The 13200-nt window shown below is 34.4% G+C and overlaps 2 protein-coding genes across 3 annotated transcripts; both read right to left on the bottom strand.

Moving 5' to 3' along the window:
• On the bottom strand, window positions 1362-6948 carry LOC109361122 (uncharacterized protein C630.12). Of its 2 annotated transcripts, XM_019606446.1 has the most exons (14): window positions 6722-6948; window positions 6254-6313; window positions 5917-6095; window positions 5096-5231; window positions 4144-4240; window positions 3519-3578; window positions 3328-3428; window positions 3127-3167; window positions 2981-3038; window positions 2622-2696; window positions 2392-2549; window positions 2033-2299; window positions 1603-1852; window positions 1362-1560 (listed from the first exon to the last, which is right to left on the bottom strand). In XM_019606446.1, exons 1-13 carry the CDS (start codon window positions 6863-6865, stop codon window positions 1618-1620), a joined length of 1611 nt encoding a protein of 536 aa, XP_019461991.1. In that variant the 5' UTR covers window positions 6866-6948; the 3' UTR covers window positions 1362-1560; window positions 1603-1617. The 2 variants fall into 2 exon arrangements, with proteins under 2 accessions (XP_019461991.1, XP_019461990.1); XM_019606445.1 differs by having other exon boundaries at window positions 1362-1852.
• On the bottom strand, window positions 9081-12939 carry LOC109360872 (tyrosine-sulfated glycopeptide receptor 1-like). Its single transcript, XM_019606056.1, has one exon. It carries the CDS (start codon window positions 12856-12858, stop codon window positions 9313-9315), a length of 3546 nt encoding a protein of 1181 aa, XP_019461601.1. The 5' UTR covers window positions 12859-12939; the 3' UTR covers window positions 9081-9312.

Here is a 13200-nt window from a genome sequence, read left to right on the forward strand (position 1 = left end):
AACACTATATGGAGCTTGCAAGGAACTATCAACTAATTACCTTAACATTTTTCAGCTGTTTGCTAGAATAATTGCAATGTAATCTTTCATATGGATACTACTTTTCTGCCTCTTATATAACCCTAGACTCTTTTTCTTGTAATACATATGTTGCCTTTACATTTGACATTGTAACTTAGTATCTAGTATTTGGTCTTTATGCAAGCCTGAAAAATACACAAGGAAAACTTAAATATGTTGTATGGTGTACCAGAGATAATGTAAAATCATAAATTATATTACCCTTAAAGTCACTTTGTCATTTGGAACCATGTATTTTTCAGAAAATTACTTTCGGTGAGTAAAATATAATTTAAGAAACCACCAAGTATTAGGGGCAAGCTTAAGCATAGCCAATATTTTTTGGATTTCACATTGTATATATAAAATATATTGAAAGGCAGAGGTTTGATTAAAATGATTGAGATATGTACAAAAGATAAAAATGGTGATGTGATGAAGGTGTTGATTTGACAACATTATCATGTGGAGGGAATCATGAAGAGTTTGACCCAAGGTTGATTCTACTACACAAATGTATTGGGTATTATAGATAGATAGTCCAAATTTCCATTATATTGTTTGGCTTTGCAAAGGCATGCATATCTCTTGATGCATGTTCTTTGTCACCACAAGTTTGCAACACAAAATCTTTGTGGTGCAACAGCCCAATCAAGCATGAGTTAGTGGCTGCTCCCAATTGAGCAGGACTTGCAGATAAAGGAAAATGATACGCATTTTCTAGTCACAAATCCCTCCTATACTTTTATTGGAAAAAATAACATTTGTTTGAGAGTCGTTTTTGGAAAGATAATAAATGAAAAAAAGTCTTGAGAGACAAGAAATATACTTGTGACTTAATCTAAAACCTTCTAACCAACTCACAAGCATCCTCTTATTCTCCCACTTTTTCAGAATAGTTCAGATGAGTCTTCTACTGATAGTGGTTTGTAAACGATCTATATGTCATTATCAGCATCATCAATCTTTAAACTATATATGTAAAAGTCAACCATAAAAGAAAAGATACTATTTCTAAGCAAAGTTGGTTAATAAAATCATGTGGTACACTATGTTAACCGTCTAAAATGGCGTCCAATAATTATCTTCTATTGGATGGATTAACACAGTCAATAATATATATTAGATATAATACAATATAATACGTTAAACTGTTATATATCCATCAACATCTCCATTCTTCTTAGAACACATTATTTGATGACAGCTAACTAATACAGTTGAGATTCTTTAGTGTACATGTTCCTGGGATGAACGACAACCATATTAAAAACCAAACAAAATGAAAAGAAAAAAAAACATTGATATTCAAATGATTATGCTATGTAAACTTCAAGGAAACTCTGTTAATGACACGAGTATAGGAAATTTCAGCATAAGAAAAAACAATAATGCAAAACTCACAAAGCCATCTCCTATAGATGTTCCATATGATCATGGCCTTGTCATTAATAATTTGAGGATTTGTTTCAACTATCTAACTATATCTATAAATCTTAACTTCAATAAAAACTGAACGTAAAACCTGAATAATATCTCAAAAATATGAACTTTGTCTTATTTGTCAACCCAATCCTTGAAGAGCAACATCATGTAAAGAGGAACATTCACTGCTGCAATGATGACCACTGCTCGGATTGTGCGTAACAATCTTTGGACTATAAATTTTGTCTTTGATTTGCCTGTTTTAGGAGGTACTCTTCCTAAAGGATCAGCCATATCCACTTTTACAGAGAGATCTGCTTCCTGAGCAGTATTTTTTCTAGCACTTGGCCGAATCACAGCGTTACCCCTGACAGCAGAAAAAAAGGAAACATAAGATGCTAAAATTGTCTCCAATGGGTAATAAAGTTGAGGATGCTTAATTTTTACATTTCATGTCAAACCAAAAGATAACACTTCTACGGGGTAAAACTGCAAAATATATTTTTCGTGTACGAGTAGTTATGAAAATACGAAAGCCAAAGTTTACCTTTCCCCTAAGCTTCCTTCATTCGAATTTACAATTGATGCTTTCAAGGGTTTCTTTACAAGATGCATTGATCCTTCTGCATCCCACATCATCTCGTATTCATAGTTAGCATCCTCGTCTTTCTCTTTTGTTTCGCTTCTAGATAGGATGGAAGCTATTCCTTGTTTACAATAACCCAACAGGCCCAAACACTTATTCCACAAACTTGTACCACTTGTTGGCCAAAGTAGGAGGGCAAGAAGGGACAGAATATATAGCACGATATACCTGAAACTCACGGTAAAATAGAACTGATTAAAAGTTCTGACTCAAACTGAGGTGAAAGTTATATTAACATCGTTATCAGCATTTAGAGGTACCAAATGTAAATGTGTGTTTGCATTGGAAGGTAACATAGCTGAGTCAACAAAGCCTCTTCTGGAATGGAAGCATTTGGAACAGCCGAGTTACTAACTGATAACAGCATGAAAGAAGGATACAAGTTTCCTTGTTGCCAACTTATAGTACCTAGAGTTTGCTGCACACTACTGTCAGTTTAAGTGTCCAAATATTCAAAGAGACTGTCCAGATGAGGAGATCAGGAACTTACCTCATTTACGGGCCCAAATTTAGATTCATGAGTGACGGTGCATTGATCATGATCATGGCCAGACAAAATAAGCTTCTGTGAAACCAGAATTATTAACTCAGAAAGGTGTAACCCTCTTAATTGTCTCCACTCTCACTTCTCCTCTATTCTAAGTCATCTTGGCAGTGGAAACACTTACTTAATGAAAATGACAAAAATATTTTTTTCACCAGCACAGGGTGTTTAAAAGATGAATAGATCATTATGCACATGAAACATAAACAAATAATTTGCACATCCATGATGGACTAAATTTTTTTCCACGTCAATGTTAATCAGATTAACCATGCAGGAGAGCAAAGAGAAGATGGTTGACATACAGGTTTGATCGTATCCAGTAAGTTCTTCGATGAATCCTCGAAAACATAATTTTGATACCTGTATGAAAGTCAAACCAAACCTTGGTATCTATGAGCCACTTTTGCACAGTTCATGCAATTTTTGGTTTTAAAGATAAATAACTTACGCTATATCATTAGTATTTCCATTTACAGTGCGAGATATCCTCTGAAAATTTAAGAAAACTAGACTGATTAGTAGTTTTAGAAATGGCAGGTAAAAAAATATTCAGATACAACTACTGCACCACATCATTGTGAAGGCCAATGCCAAACAGCATACAACATGCTTATAAAGACTCATTTCAAGAAGCTGAAATAAACTTTACCTGATTGATAACTGGGGAACCACGATCAGGGCCACAGTAAGTATCATCCGGTCGATATAAAGGAATATGTGTCAGTAAGACTCTTGGATGAACTACACCATCTAGTAAAGTGCAAAAGAAATATATTATAATAGGACACATGACCAAACCTAATAATGAATTATATTTAGACTTTATAGGCCAGTTTATACCGACAGAGATGTTCTTCACAAACTCCCAAGTTTGGGAAGTCAGATGCTTTTGTGGAGGTCCTGCAGAAAACATACTAAGCTCAGTAACTTCAATTTTTTAAAATTCCTTAAGCAGTAACTTATATAATACCATATGATTAAAACAGAGGATTTCAATTATATAAATAAATTATCTTTGTTATTTAATAAAAATATGATTGCTTGTTTAATAAAGAAAGGAATCGTCTTCAAAGAAAGCCTCATCCAAAGGAGAAACAATCATTGTCAAAGGCATGTAGAAAGGAGGAACAAATTCCATGTGAAACATAGTAAACGGGATGAGACAGGAAACGGGTATATAAAGCATCCAGAAGGAACGGCAGAGAGAGAGAGAAGGGATTGATCAAATGATAGAACTTGAATTTGTCAGATAACTTAAATCAGGGGCACATAATTCTCGAATAGGGGATACAAGTGTAATGGCTTGGTACCACAAAATGAGAGTAATAGCAATCACGGCAGCATTACTTAGGAAATATGACTGCTACAATTTGTAAGAAAAAAACCAGTTTATCTCTTTTTTTCTTAATAAAAGAAGTATATTAGATGAGAAGAAAAGTTTACAAGGAAGAGGATAAGACACTACCGTCTATAGTTTGTGCATCAACAGTAATAAAATTCACTTTTCCAACCGAAAAATTGTAGTTCCTGATCCCAAATGTTTCCTCATATCGTTGGATTACCTATGTCCATGTAATTATAAAAAAGTTAAGAGCAAACAACAAATCGAAGAGAGTACACAGTCAACAGAAAGTGCAAAAATAATAAATATGTTTCTCGCATTCCAAAAGCTAGATTATAAAAAAGGGCAACCAGTACACAAGACTCCCACCAGATAAGGTATGGGGAGAGTAGATATATGCAGCCTTACTGCACAAGTCAAATTATGAATCACGTAAAAATAAACAGAAAAACTCAACGATGAAAACCTCTTGAAGCAGCATTTTGATAAACTTATGCTGTAATTTAAAGCTTTTATATGAATCACAAATAAAAAGACATCTATATGAAATACTTATGGATTTGATTGATAGAGTTCACAACACACAATTCTAAATTTCATTTTTGCAGGAGTTGTCAAAATCAATCATTAGACAACTTCAAAATTTTCTGAGATATCCACAACCAACCCATGATGAAGATATTTTATTGGTTCAATCAAAATCTGTCATGTTTCATTTACATTCATATTATAATGACATGAGTAATAATACAAAAAAGTGAATGTTGAGAACTAAGTCCTACATAGTCTGCCTCATTCTTTTAGGCATGGTTTAAATACATGTTGGACTACTCCTCTTATTGCCAGTTGGTTTTGAGATGGAACCTTAATGGTGAAGAATATCAACTTACAGAAAATCTCAATCATCAGCAATCAGTATAAATCATCATTAAGTCGAAGTTTTAAAATCAATAACCACAATAAATGTAATCTATCACCCCTAAGGCCTTGAATATAGTTATGAGTCCAATGTAATTATGACTACACTCTTCATCTTGTCGTTCTTAGAAAGTTGAGCAATAACATGTTGAAATACCTCAGGCTTTAGAGAATGAAGACTTCCATAGCCAATATCATGGTTACCAGGGATATAGTAAACTTGAATGTCTGTGTACTTTCCTTTTGCATTCAAACCAAATATATGTTTGAAGCGACTGAACGATTCCTGCCATCTGTCAATCCAAAAGATTGTAAAGGAATTTCATATTACGAAATTTGAGCGAACATGCTAAGTCACAGTCTAAGTCACAGTCTTTTCAAGATAGATGAGCCACACCATATTTTACTTTAAATTGACTGCGGCCTACTTTCTAACATATAATCATTTAAAAGAAGTTGACTACAGCAATATAGGCTCTTTTTATTTATAATTTTACACTATGGAAACACAAGCTGAATATGTAAATTGATGATTAAATAAACATTAGAAATGAAGAATTCACAAAATAAAATGGTTAAAATATTATATTGAGCACCGGCCATATATGTGTACATGTGTGTATATCCGTATATGCATTTGGTTTAAGCATAATGCTCATATTTTCAACCAGATAATATTTTTGGATTCTTTGTGGTGCTAATCTGATGGTTTTATCAGAGGGGCTTTTTTTTAAAACATGCAGAGTGGCTAAAAATATCTTTTTTCTTTCTTTCTTTCTTCATCTTTTGTAAAAAAACTCTTCTTTGGAACCAAATAAAGTAAAAATAGACATCCAACCCATCAAAGGTTATCAGCTCTTCGGTTATATTGTTTTCTGAAATAAAGGTTTGTGTTGAATTCGAGATTCGTTCCGGTTGGAAAAGGCTAATTGAACAAAATAACATAATAGATAACAGCAAAACTAACTATAAACTTACTCTTCATCTGATAAATAAGGACCTCCATCAAAGTAATCACCTAAAAACAATACGACATCAGGTTTGAAAGGTAGGACAGATGCAAAGAATGATCTACGCATGTTTAAATCAGTGTAGAATTCTGCAATCTCCAATGCAAGTGATTTTGCAGGAAGACGAAGAGAAGTTCTATCCATGAGCTGTTAATGTTTCGGTGAGAAAACAAATGTCAGGAGATAAGAGAGATGCACAATCCATAGAAACATAATCAATAGATGTGTATAAAGAGGAAAATGCAAGTATATTTTTCATGAAAATATATATATAAGCCTATAACCATAAGAAAAGAAGAGGCTACCTGTGGATCTGCAATTACAGCAACTTTGACATAATCAGCTTGATAACTCCCATTTTCAGCCTGCAAGCAAGAAAATCAGAAAATCAAGTTAGTTATGCATTTTAATATTCTTACAATATCAAAGTGTAATATTGTAATGCATACACATTTTAAAATGTGCAGCATCATCAAAAAATCAAAACCAATCATGCTAGCTTAGGGTCATTTATTTAGCAATATAGGAAACATCAAACTCATCAATTTTCCACAAAACCCCATAAATAATTTCCAAAAAATTAAATTTTTATAGATCCGCCACATAATAGAAAGACAGGCTTAAAATTTCATAATTTACAAAACCCATAATGTGTTTTTTAGCTACAGCTTCATAACTATTATCCTGGTTTTGGTGATGAATTGTGAACAATTGAAAAAACAAAGTGTGACCCAATAATGAAGGGAGATAAAAGTTGAAAACTTGATGATTACCTTAGAAGAAGAAGAAGAAGAGTGGGTAAGATGGGGCCATGAACACGTGAAGAAAGATGGAACCCAAAAAGCGAACATCTCACCATAGAGAAGGGTAAGTGCCCAAATGAGGCATAGTAACACTGTCAACTCATGCTGCTTCATCTCACTGATCTTTCTGATCTTCTCCACCAATGGAGATTCAACTGAATCAAGCTCCTTTCTTTCATTTATTTTTTAAGAAGAAAATTAAAAATCTAAAATTGAATATGAGTAAATTTGTTGCTTAATGAATAAATTTTGGGTCGGCTAGTATTTTAATATTTACTATATTTGATTATTGGTTTGGAATTTTACAACATAAACAAAAAGTTGATATTCGTTTTTTTATTTTCTCAAGACTAATCTTATTGGTCATGATGATTAGAAATTAGCGTTATTAAAAATTATTTTAATTTGATTATTTCAGAAAATATAGTCGTTTACATCATTTAAAATAATCAACTTAAATAACAACTGTTTGTTGAGATGTTACATGTATGAAACTGTTTTTTATTTAAAATTACAAATTTCTATTTTTTTAAATATTAACTACATTATTTTATATTTTATTGTCTTCTGTCACTTTCCACATTTATATACATTAGTATTCTATGATAAATAGAACTAACTACTATAAATGAGATAGGGGATCCACTTACTCAAGAGTAGGTGGACAAAAGTTATTATACATTTTAATTATTTACTCCAGTTTTAAGAAAATCCAATAGTTTAAACTAATGAGTAAATCTTATTTTTCTAAAATGAATAATTAATATGTGGAATAGTTTTTTTTCCGTTTACTCTTCTTCTTGAAGTAAGTGAATTCATTACCCTTGACACCCTACATGAATTAGTAAAAATAAGTTTAGCCAATTCTAACATGGAACCTGTAGCATATAAAACCAATGTTCTATATCCAACATCTAAGTAACAAAGCAATAAGCACATTTGTTTATCTCAGTCATGGTGTTTGATGGTTAGGATAAATAGTTTTTAAAACGAAATGAAATATATTGTAGAGTAAATTTCATAAAATACTAAAATACTAACATTTACTGATAAAAAAATATTTGTTTACCTCTCAGTGTCTCACATAATATGTGTACACAACTTCCTAGTCTTGTTGTACCCAAGTGGCAGCTACTATTGCAGACGCTTATGAAGTTATAAGCATAAAAATCACCCTTTCACCAACTCATCATGCTTCTAATAGATTAAGTGTCATTATCAGCACCCACCCATTTGCACTTATCACTTTCATTTCATATGTTTGGTTATTAAATTACGTAAATCTTATTATCCACCAACTCAGGGAGAAGGTTCAACAATTGTCTAGCCACTCATTATGTGTTTCATTGCCCCACCACTTATAATGAGACTTGCATTTAATGGGTAAGAAAGACTTTCTAGTTTCTATTGATAACAGCAAAAATATATGGATATATAGAGTCAAGAAGTAATCATGAGCAAGTTCCATTAATGATACATCTCCAATTAGCTAAGTCACATGATCACATCCCTTTAAAATAATACTATATCCTGAAAATGGAAATCAAAATGTTGATTGTGCTTACACTTGGCCGTTCATCTCTTTAATGACTTCATGCAATTTTTGTTTTTTGGCGTTATATTCAGTCTCAGTGCAACAGTAAGATTGTTTGTCTTATGAACTGAGGCTAATGAAGATCTTTTGATACAAAATTTGTTTATAGGATTTCTTTTGATAGCAAAAGACTAGCATTGTTACCAAACACGTGGTGCGGGTATGCAGTTCACCTTGGCATTTGGTTCGTCACTTTTTTCATTATTTTTATGAGATCTCGGTATCTGGTACACAATATGTGAGTGAATTTTGTACACAGTACAACGAGTAAACGAGAGAATCTAGTAACTATGAGCAAAAGGAAATAAACCGTTTGGAATGTGAAATTAGCTTCAATTTGAATTGTCAAGTTCCCTCTAGTTTAATTGATCGATCAGTACTTGCCTGAAAATAAGTAATCCATTTAAAGCTCAAAAGCTTATATACAGAAAAGCTAAGTTAAAGCATGGAATTTGTTACAGCAGCTAATTCAGTTCACTTTCTCTTGATATTTGCAGTGTTTAATTGTATATTTTGTCAAAGAACCAAATAAAAGGTATTGTGCTGGATGTAAAGTAGACATGTTTTTTCTTTATTATCTTAACTATTCATTTAATAAAGTGAATGATAATAATAATTAAAACTAGTAAGTTGTAGCAGTGCAATATTAAGATTGAGAAGTAAAACAAGAATTGAAATAACAAAAGCTAGCAGAGTATATGATCCTGTATTCATTATTAGAAGCTGTTGTCTTCTGAAGTAGTTTTTGAATAAAAATGACATCAGTTCCCAGAATACAAAGTTTCAGTTGAAAATGGATGATCATATAATATTATTCACAAAATCTTGCTAGCAACAACACTCTGACAAGGGGAGTAGACATTTACAGTGTTCAAAATGATAATCTGTATTTATAGAAAAGCAAAATTTTGTTTGCACAAGTATACATATGTACTTTCAAGATTTGTGAGAAGACAAATATTGGTCTCTATTCTTTATTCCTTTGTTGGTTGGTTGATCCTACATTTTGCAGCAAATCAACAACTTCTTTGATGCTTGGTCTCTTGAAAGGGTTATAGTTGACACACATGCATGCCACATCAAGTACCTTCAGCATCTCTTCTTCAAATCCCTTCCCTCTCAGAATAGTGTCAAAGACTTGCTCTTGTTTTCCTTCATTCCTCATTTGTTGAACCCAACCAACCAACTCTCTTGCCATTTTTGGCTTACATACATCAACGGGCCTCCTCCCGGTGAGAAGCTCAAGCAAGACAACTCCAAAGCTATACACATCTCCTCTTAGAGTAGCCACCCATGCTTGTCCATACTCGGGGGGAATGTAACCTAATGTTCCTACAAGTTCAGTTGTGACATGAGTATGATAAGGCAGGATCAAGCGAGACAAGCCGAAATCAGCAACACGTGCCTCAAACTTTTCGTTAAGGAGTATATTGCTTGACTTAATATCGCGATGCACAATGTGTGGTTCACATATCTGATGCAAGTAACCCAGACCACAACTTGCACCTTGCGCAATCTTCAAACGGGTTGGCCAATCGAGTTGAGGTGAAACATCAGCCCTTTCGTGCAACCAGTAATCAAGACTTCCCTTCTCCATGTAATTATATATCAGAAGCCTATAGCCATCGTGCACACAGTAGCCTTGCAATGCCACCAGATTCTCATGTTGTGCTGTGGACAAAGCCTCTACCTCTGCCTTAAATTCCCTTTCCATAAGCCCCAAATCTCCTGAAAGTTTCTTGATGGCTAGTATAGTTCCATTTGGTAATGTTGCTTTGTAAACCAAGCCAAACCCCCCACATCCTATTATGTTTGTCGGACTGAAATTTTCCGTGGCTTTTAAGATATCAAATATGGTAAGATCCTTGGTTCCAAATGTTTTGTTGGGGAACATTACCACTAGGCTAGCCTCCTTGTCCACCTCAGGATGAACACCACTGTTGTTGGAATATGCAGACATCGATTCCATTTCAATCTTGTCCTGATCTCCTCCCGGATTGATCCTTCTCTTGGAGAGTATCCACAGTGTTAACACTGTCATGATAGCAGTCATGCCAAAACAGGCTACAATGATAAGTCCAATGATTATTTTCTTTTTTGAACCATGAATAGGTGCAGTGCTATTAGTATTTTGTTGCGAAAGACAGGATTGCTGAATAACTGCACCACACAATTGTTGGTTCCCTTCAAAGCTAGAGAAAGAGAAAGTATCAAATTGACCGCCGGTTGGTATCTGTCCTTGAAGGTGATTGTATGCTACACTAAAAAAAGACAAGAAATGTAACATTTTGAGTGAACCGGGAATTTCACCAGATAGTTGGTTTCTTGAGAGGTCTAATTTCTCCAAGTTGATCAATTTTGAAATCTGATCTGGTATATTGCCAGAGAAGTTGTTATTGCACAAGGTCAGCTGATGAAGAACTTTCAATTGGCCAATCTCAACGGGGATACTGCCATTAAGGTTGTTATTTCCGAAATATATCGCTGGTGGTAGGCTCGAAAGCTGGTTATATTGCATCTCAGAAACATTGTTGGCATTAGCAAAGACAGGTAACTCCAAGTAAGTTCTCTGCACTTCATCATTTGCCTTCTGTGATGTTAGTGCTGGGAGTGTTGTGAGCTCAACAGGAAAGATTCCAGTAAGGTTGTTAAAAGACAAATCTATGTAGAAAAGCTGAGGAAGTGTACCCAACCAAGAAGGAATTGAACCACTAATATGATTATAGGAAAGGTCCATGACCTCAAGCTTCTTCATGTTTAAAAGCCAGCCTGGTATTTGACCTGTGAAATTACAACCACCCAAGCCTAGAACTTGGATATTTCGGAATCCATCAGGGTCTATTATTTTTTCATCATCCGGTATTATTTCGTTGTTGAAATTCTTGGACAGCATAAGGGTACTGAGCTTTTTTAGCCCTGTGAGTATTCTCAATGCCCCGGTGACATTCGTCAGATTGTTGCTGGAAATTGAAAGGAAAGACAAAGACTGAAGACCAAGTATCTCGGGTGAAATCTGTCCCTCGAGCTGATTAGATGCTAGCCTCACTGCTGCAAGTGACTTGCATGCATACAGGGTTGGTGGCAACATACCAGTAAATTGATTGTTGCCAAGGTCTAGTGTAGCAAGTTTGAGGAGGCCTGAGAAATTGAGTGCTGAGAGATTCCCCTCAAAGTTGTTGACCCTTAAATTCAACACCACAAGATTGACACAGTTCATCAGGGATGGTGGCAAAGTACCTGTCAAATTATTGACATGAAGGAGTAACCTTTCCAAATTGGAGAGATTACCAATATCTGAGGGAATAAGACCTATTAACTGATTGGAATATAACTCCAAAACTGTAAGGTTGATAAGGCTAACAATGCCATCACCAATTGTTCCAGTGAGATTATTTCTAGGCAATGATATTTCAGTCAGAGAAACAGCATAAAAAACATCACCAGGGATTGTCCCTGAAAGAGAATTGAATCCTGCTCTAAACTTTTCCAACTTGGAACATGCTCCTAGTCCAGGCTGAATAGTACCATCAAAATCATTGTAAGAATAGTCCAATAATCTCAGAGAGGATGAGTTATGGCCATTGATGCAAAAAAGAGAAGTTGGAATTTGACCTGTGAAGCTGTTATTGCTAACATTGAAAGAAACCAAACTCCCTCCTTCTGCTGCAGCTGCAAGATACTGAACCAGAGAAGATGGAAGTGTCCCATTGAACAAATTACTAGACAAATCCACCTCCTCAATAACACCGCCACTGCTTCTGCTAGTGTTATCAGCAACAAAAGGTGGCAATTCACCAGAAATATGATTGTAGCTTAAATCAAGAACCAATAAGTGATTAAGCAGTGAGAAAAAATGGTTATCTAGATTACCAGACAACCAGTTATTGGAAAGATTAAGGTGTGTGAGAGAAGTGAGATTTGTAATAGAAGGAGAAATAAATCCATTGAGACCTCTAAAGGGTAGAGAAAGATTAATTACTCTAAGATCCACATCACAAGTAATACCTTCCCAACTGCAACAATCAATAGAGTTTGTCCAATTAAGAGGAAGGTAAGGTGAAGATATAGATAAGTTATCAGAAAAGGCCAAAAGGGTATCTTTATCAAATTGGTTACAAGAGGAGACTTGAACAACCAACAATGATAATAGAAGGAAAGATAAGATTTTGACATAGACCATGAATAAAAACTTTGATGGGGTTGAAGTAGTTGATTTATATGGCTGTGGTGTCATGAGAACAAGAGATATCATGTGAGTAAAAATAGAGTCTTTGTGATTGTTGTTGTGAAGAAATGAAGATGAAGAAGAAGAAGGAGAAGAAGAAGAAGAAGAAAGGGAACATATGGATGACATGAACCAATATGGTAAGAGATTTTTGGGATGACATGGCAAGGAGCATGATGACCATCCATTGACTCTGCAAAATGAAGGGTATGTGATTGAGAGAGAGAGAAAGAGGAAGTGGAAGGTGACGTTGACAAATATAAAAGTAAGAATGGTGATGGTTGCCATAATAGTATTTTCTTAATAATTAAAAATAATAATAATAAAAGAGAAGGGCGTTTACTTTTGAGAGATTTGAGGTGAGGGAGTTTGGGGCGGCCAGTAGTGGAAGAGTGGAATTTGTATAATCATAGATTCATAGTAATAATCATCATTGTGCCAATTGGATAACGTGTGAAGCAGATAACACAACAAACAGATCAAGCTCTTATTGCTGTCTGCTGTTCCAATGTGCCACCAAACTAAACCACACCCAGAGTTTACCAATGGTATTCTTTAATAAGGAAATAATCTCTTTTGGAGTTTATAGTTGCTCTTTCAACAAATATTACTCTTATTAAATGAATTTCA

The sequence above is a fragment of the Lupinus angustifolius genome, chromosome LG11 (genome assembly GCF_001865875.1).
Source record: "Lupinus angustifolius cultivar Tanjil chromosome LG11, LupAngTanjil_v1.0, whole genome shotgun sequence".
NCBI classification, from domain to species: Eukaryota; Viridiplantae; Streptophyta; class Magnoliopsida; order Fabales; family Fabaceae; genus Lupinus; species Lupinus angustifolius.

Bases quoted from the DNA above. Each gene is read 5' to 3' on its own strand.
- LOC109361122 (XM_019606446.1), bottom strand. From the start codon at position 6,865: ATGAAGCAGCATGAGTTGACAGTGTTACTATGCCTCATTTGGGCACTT. The intron at 6,096-6,253 runs GTAGCCTCTTCT...AAACATTAACAG, and splicing joins CTGTAATTGCAGATCCACAG to CTCATGGATAGAACTTCTCT. The intron at 3,039-3,126 runs GTAAGTTATTTA...ACTTTCATACAG, and splicing joins GGAAATACTAATGATATAGC to GTATCAAAATTATGTTTTCG.
- LOC109360872 (XM_019606056.1), bottom strand. From the start codon at position 12,858: ATGGCAACCATCACCATTCTTACTTTTATATTTGTCAACGTCACCTTC.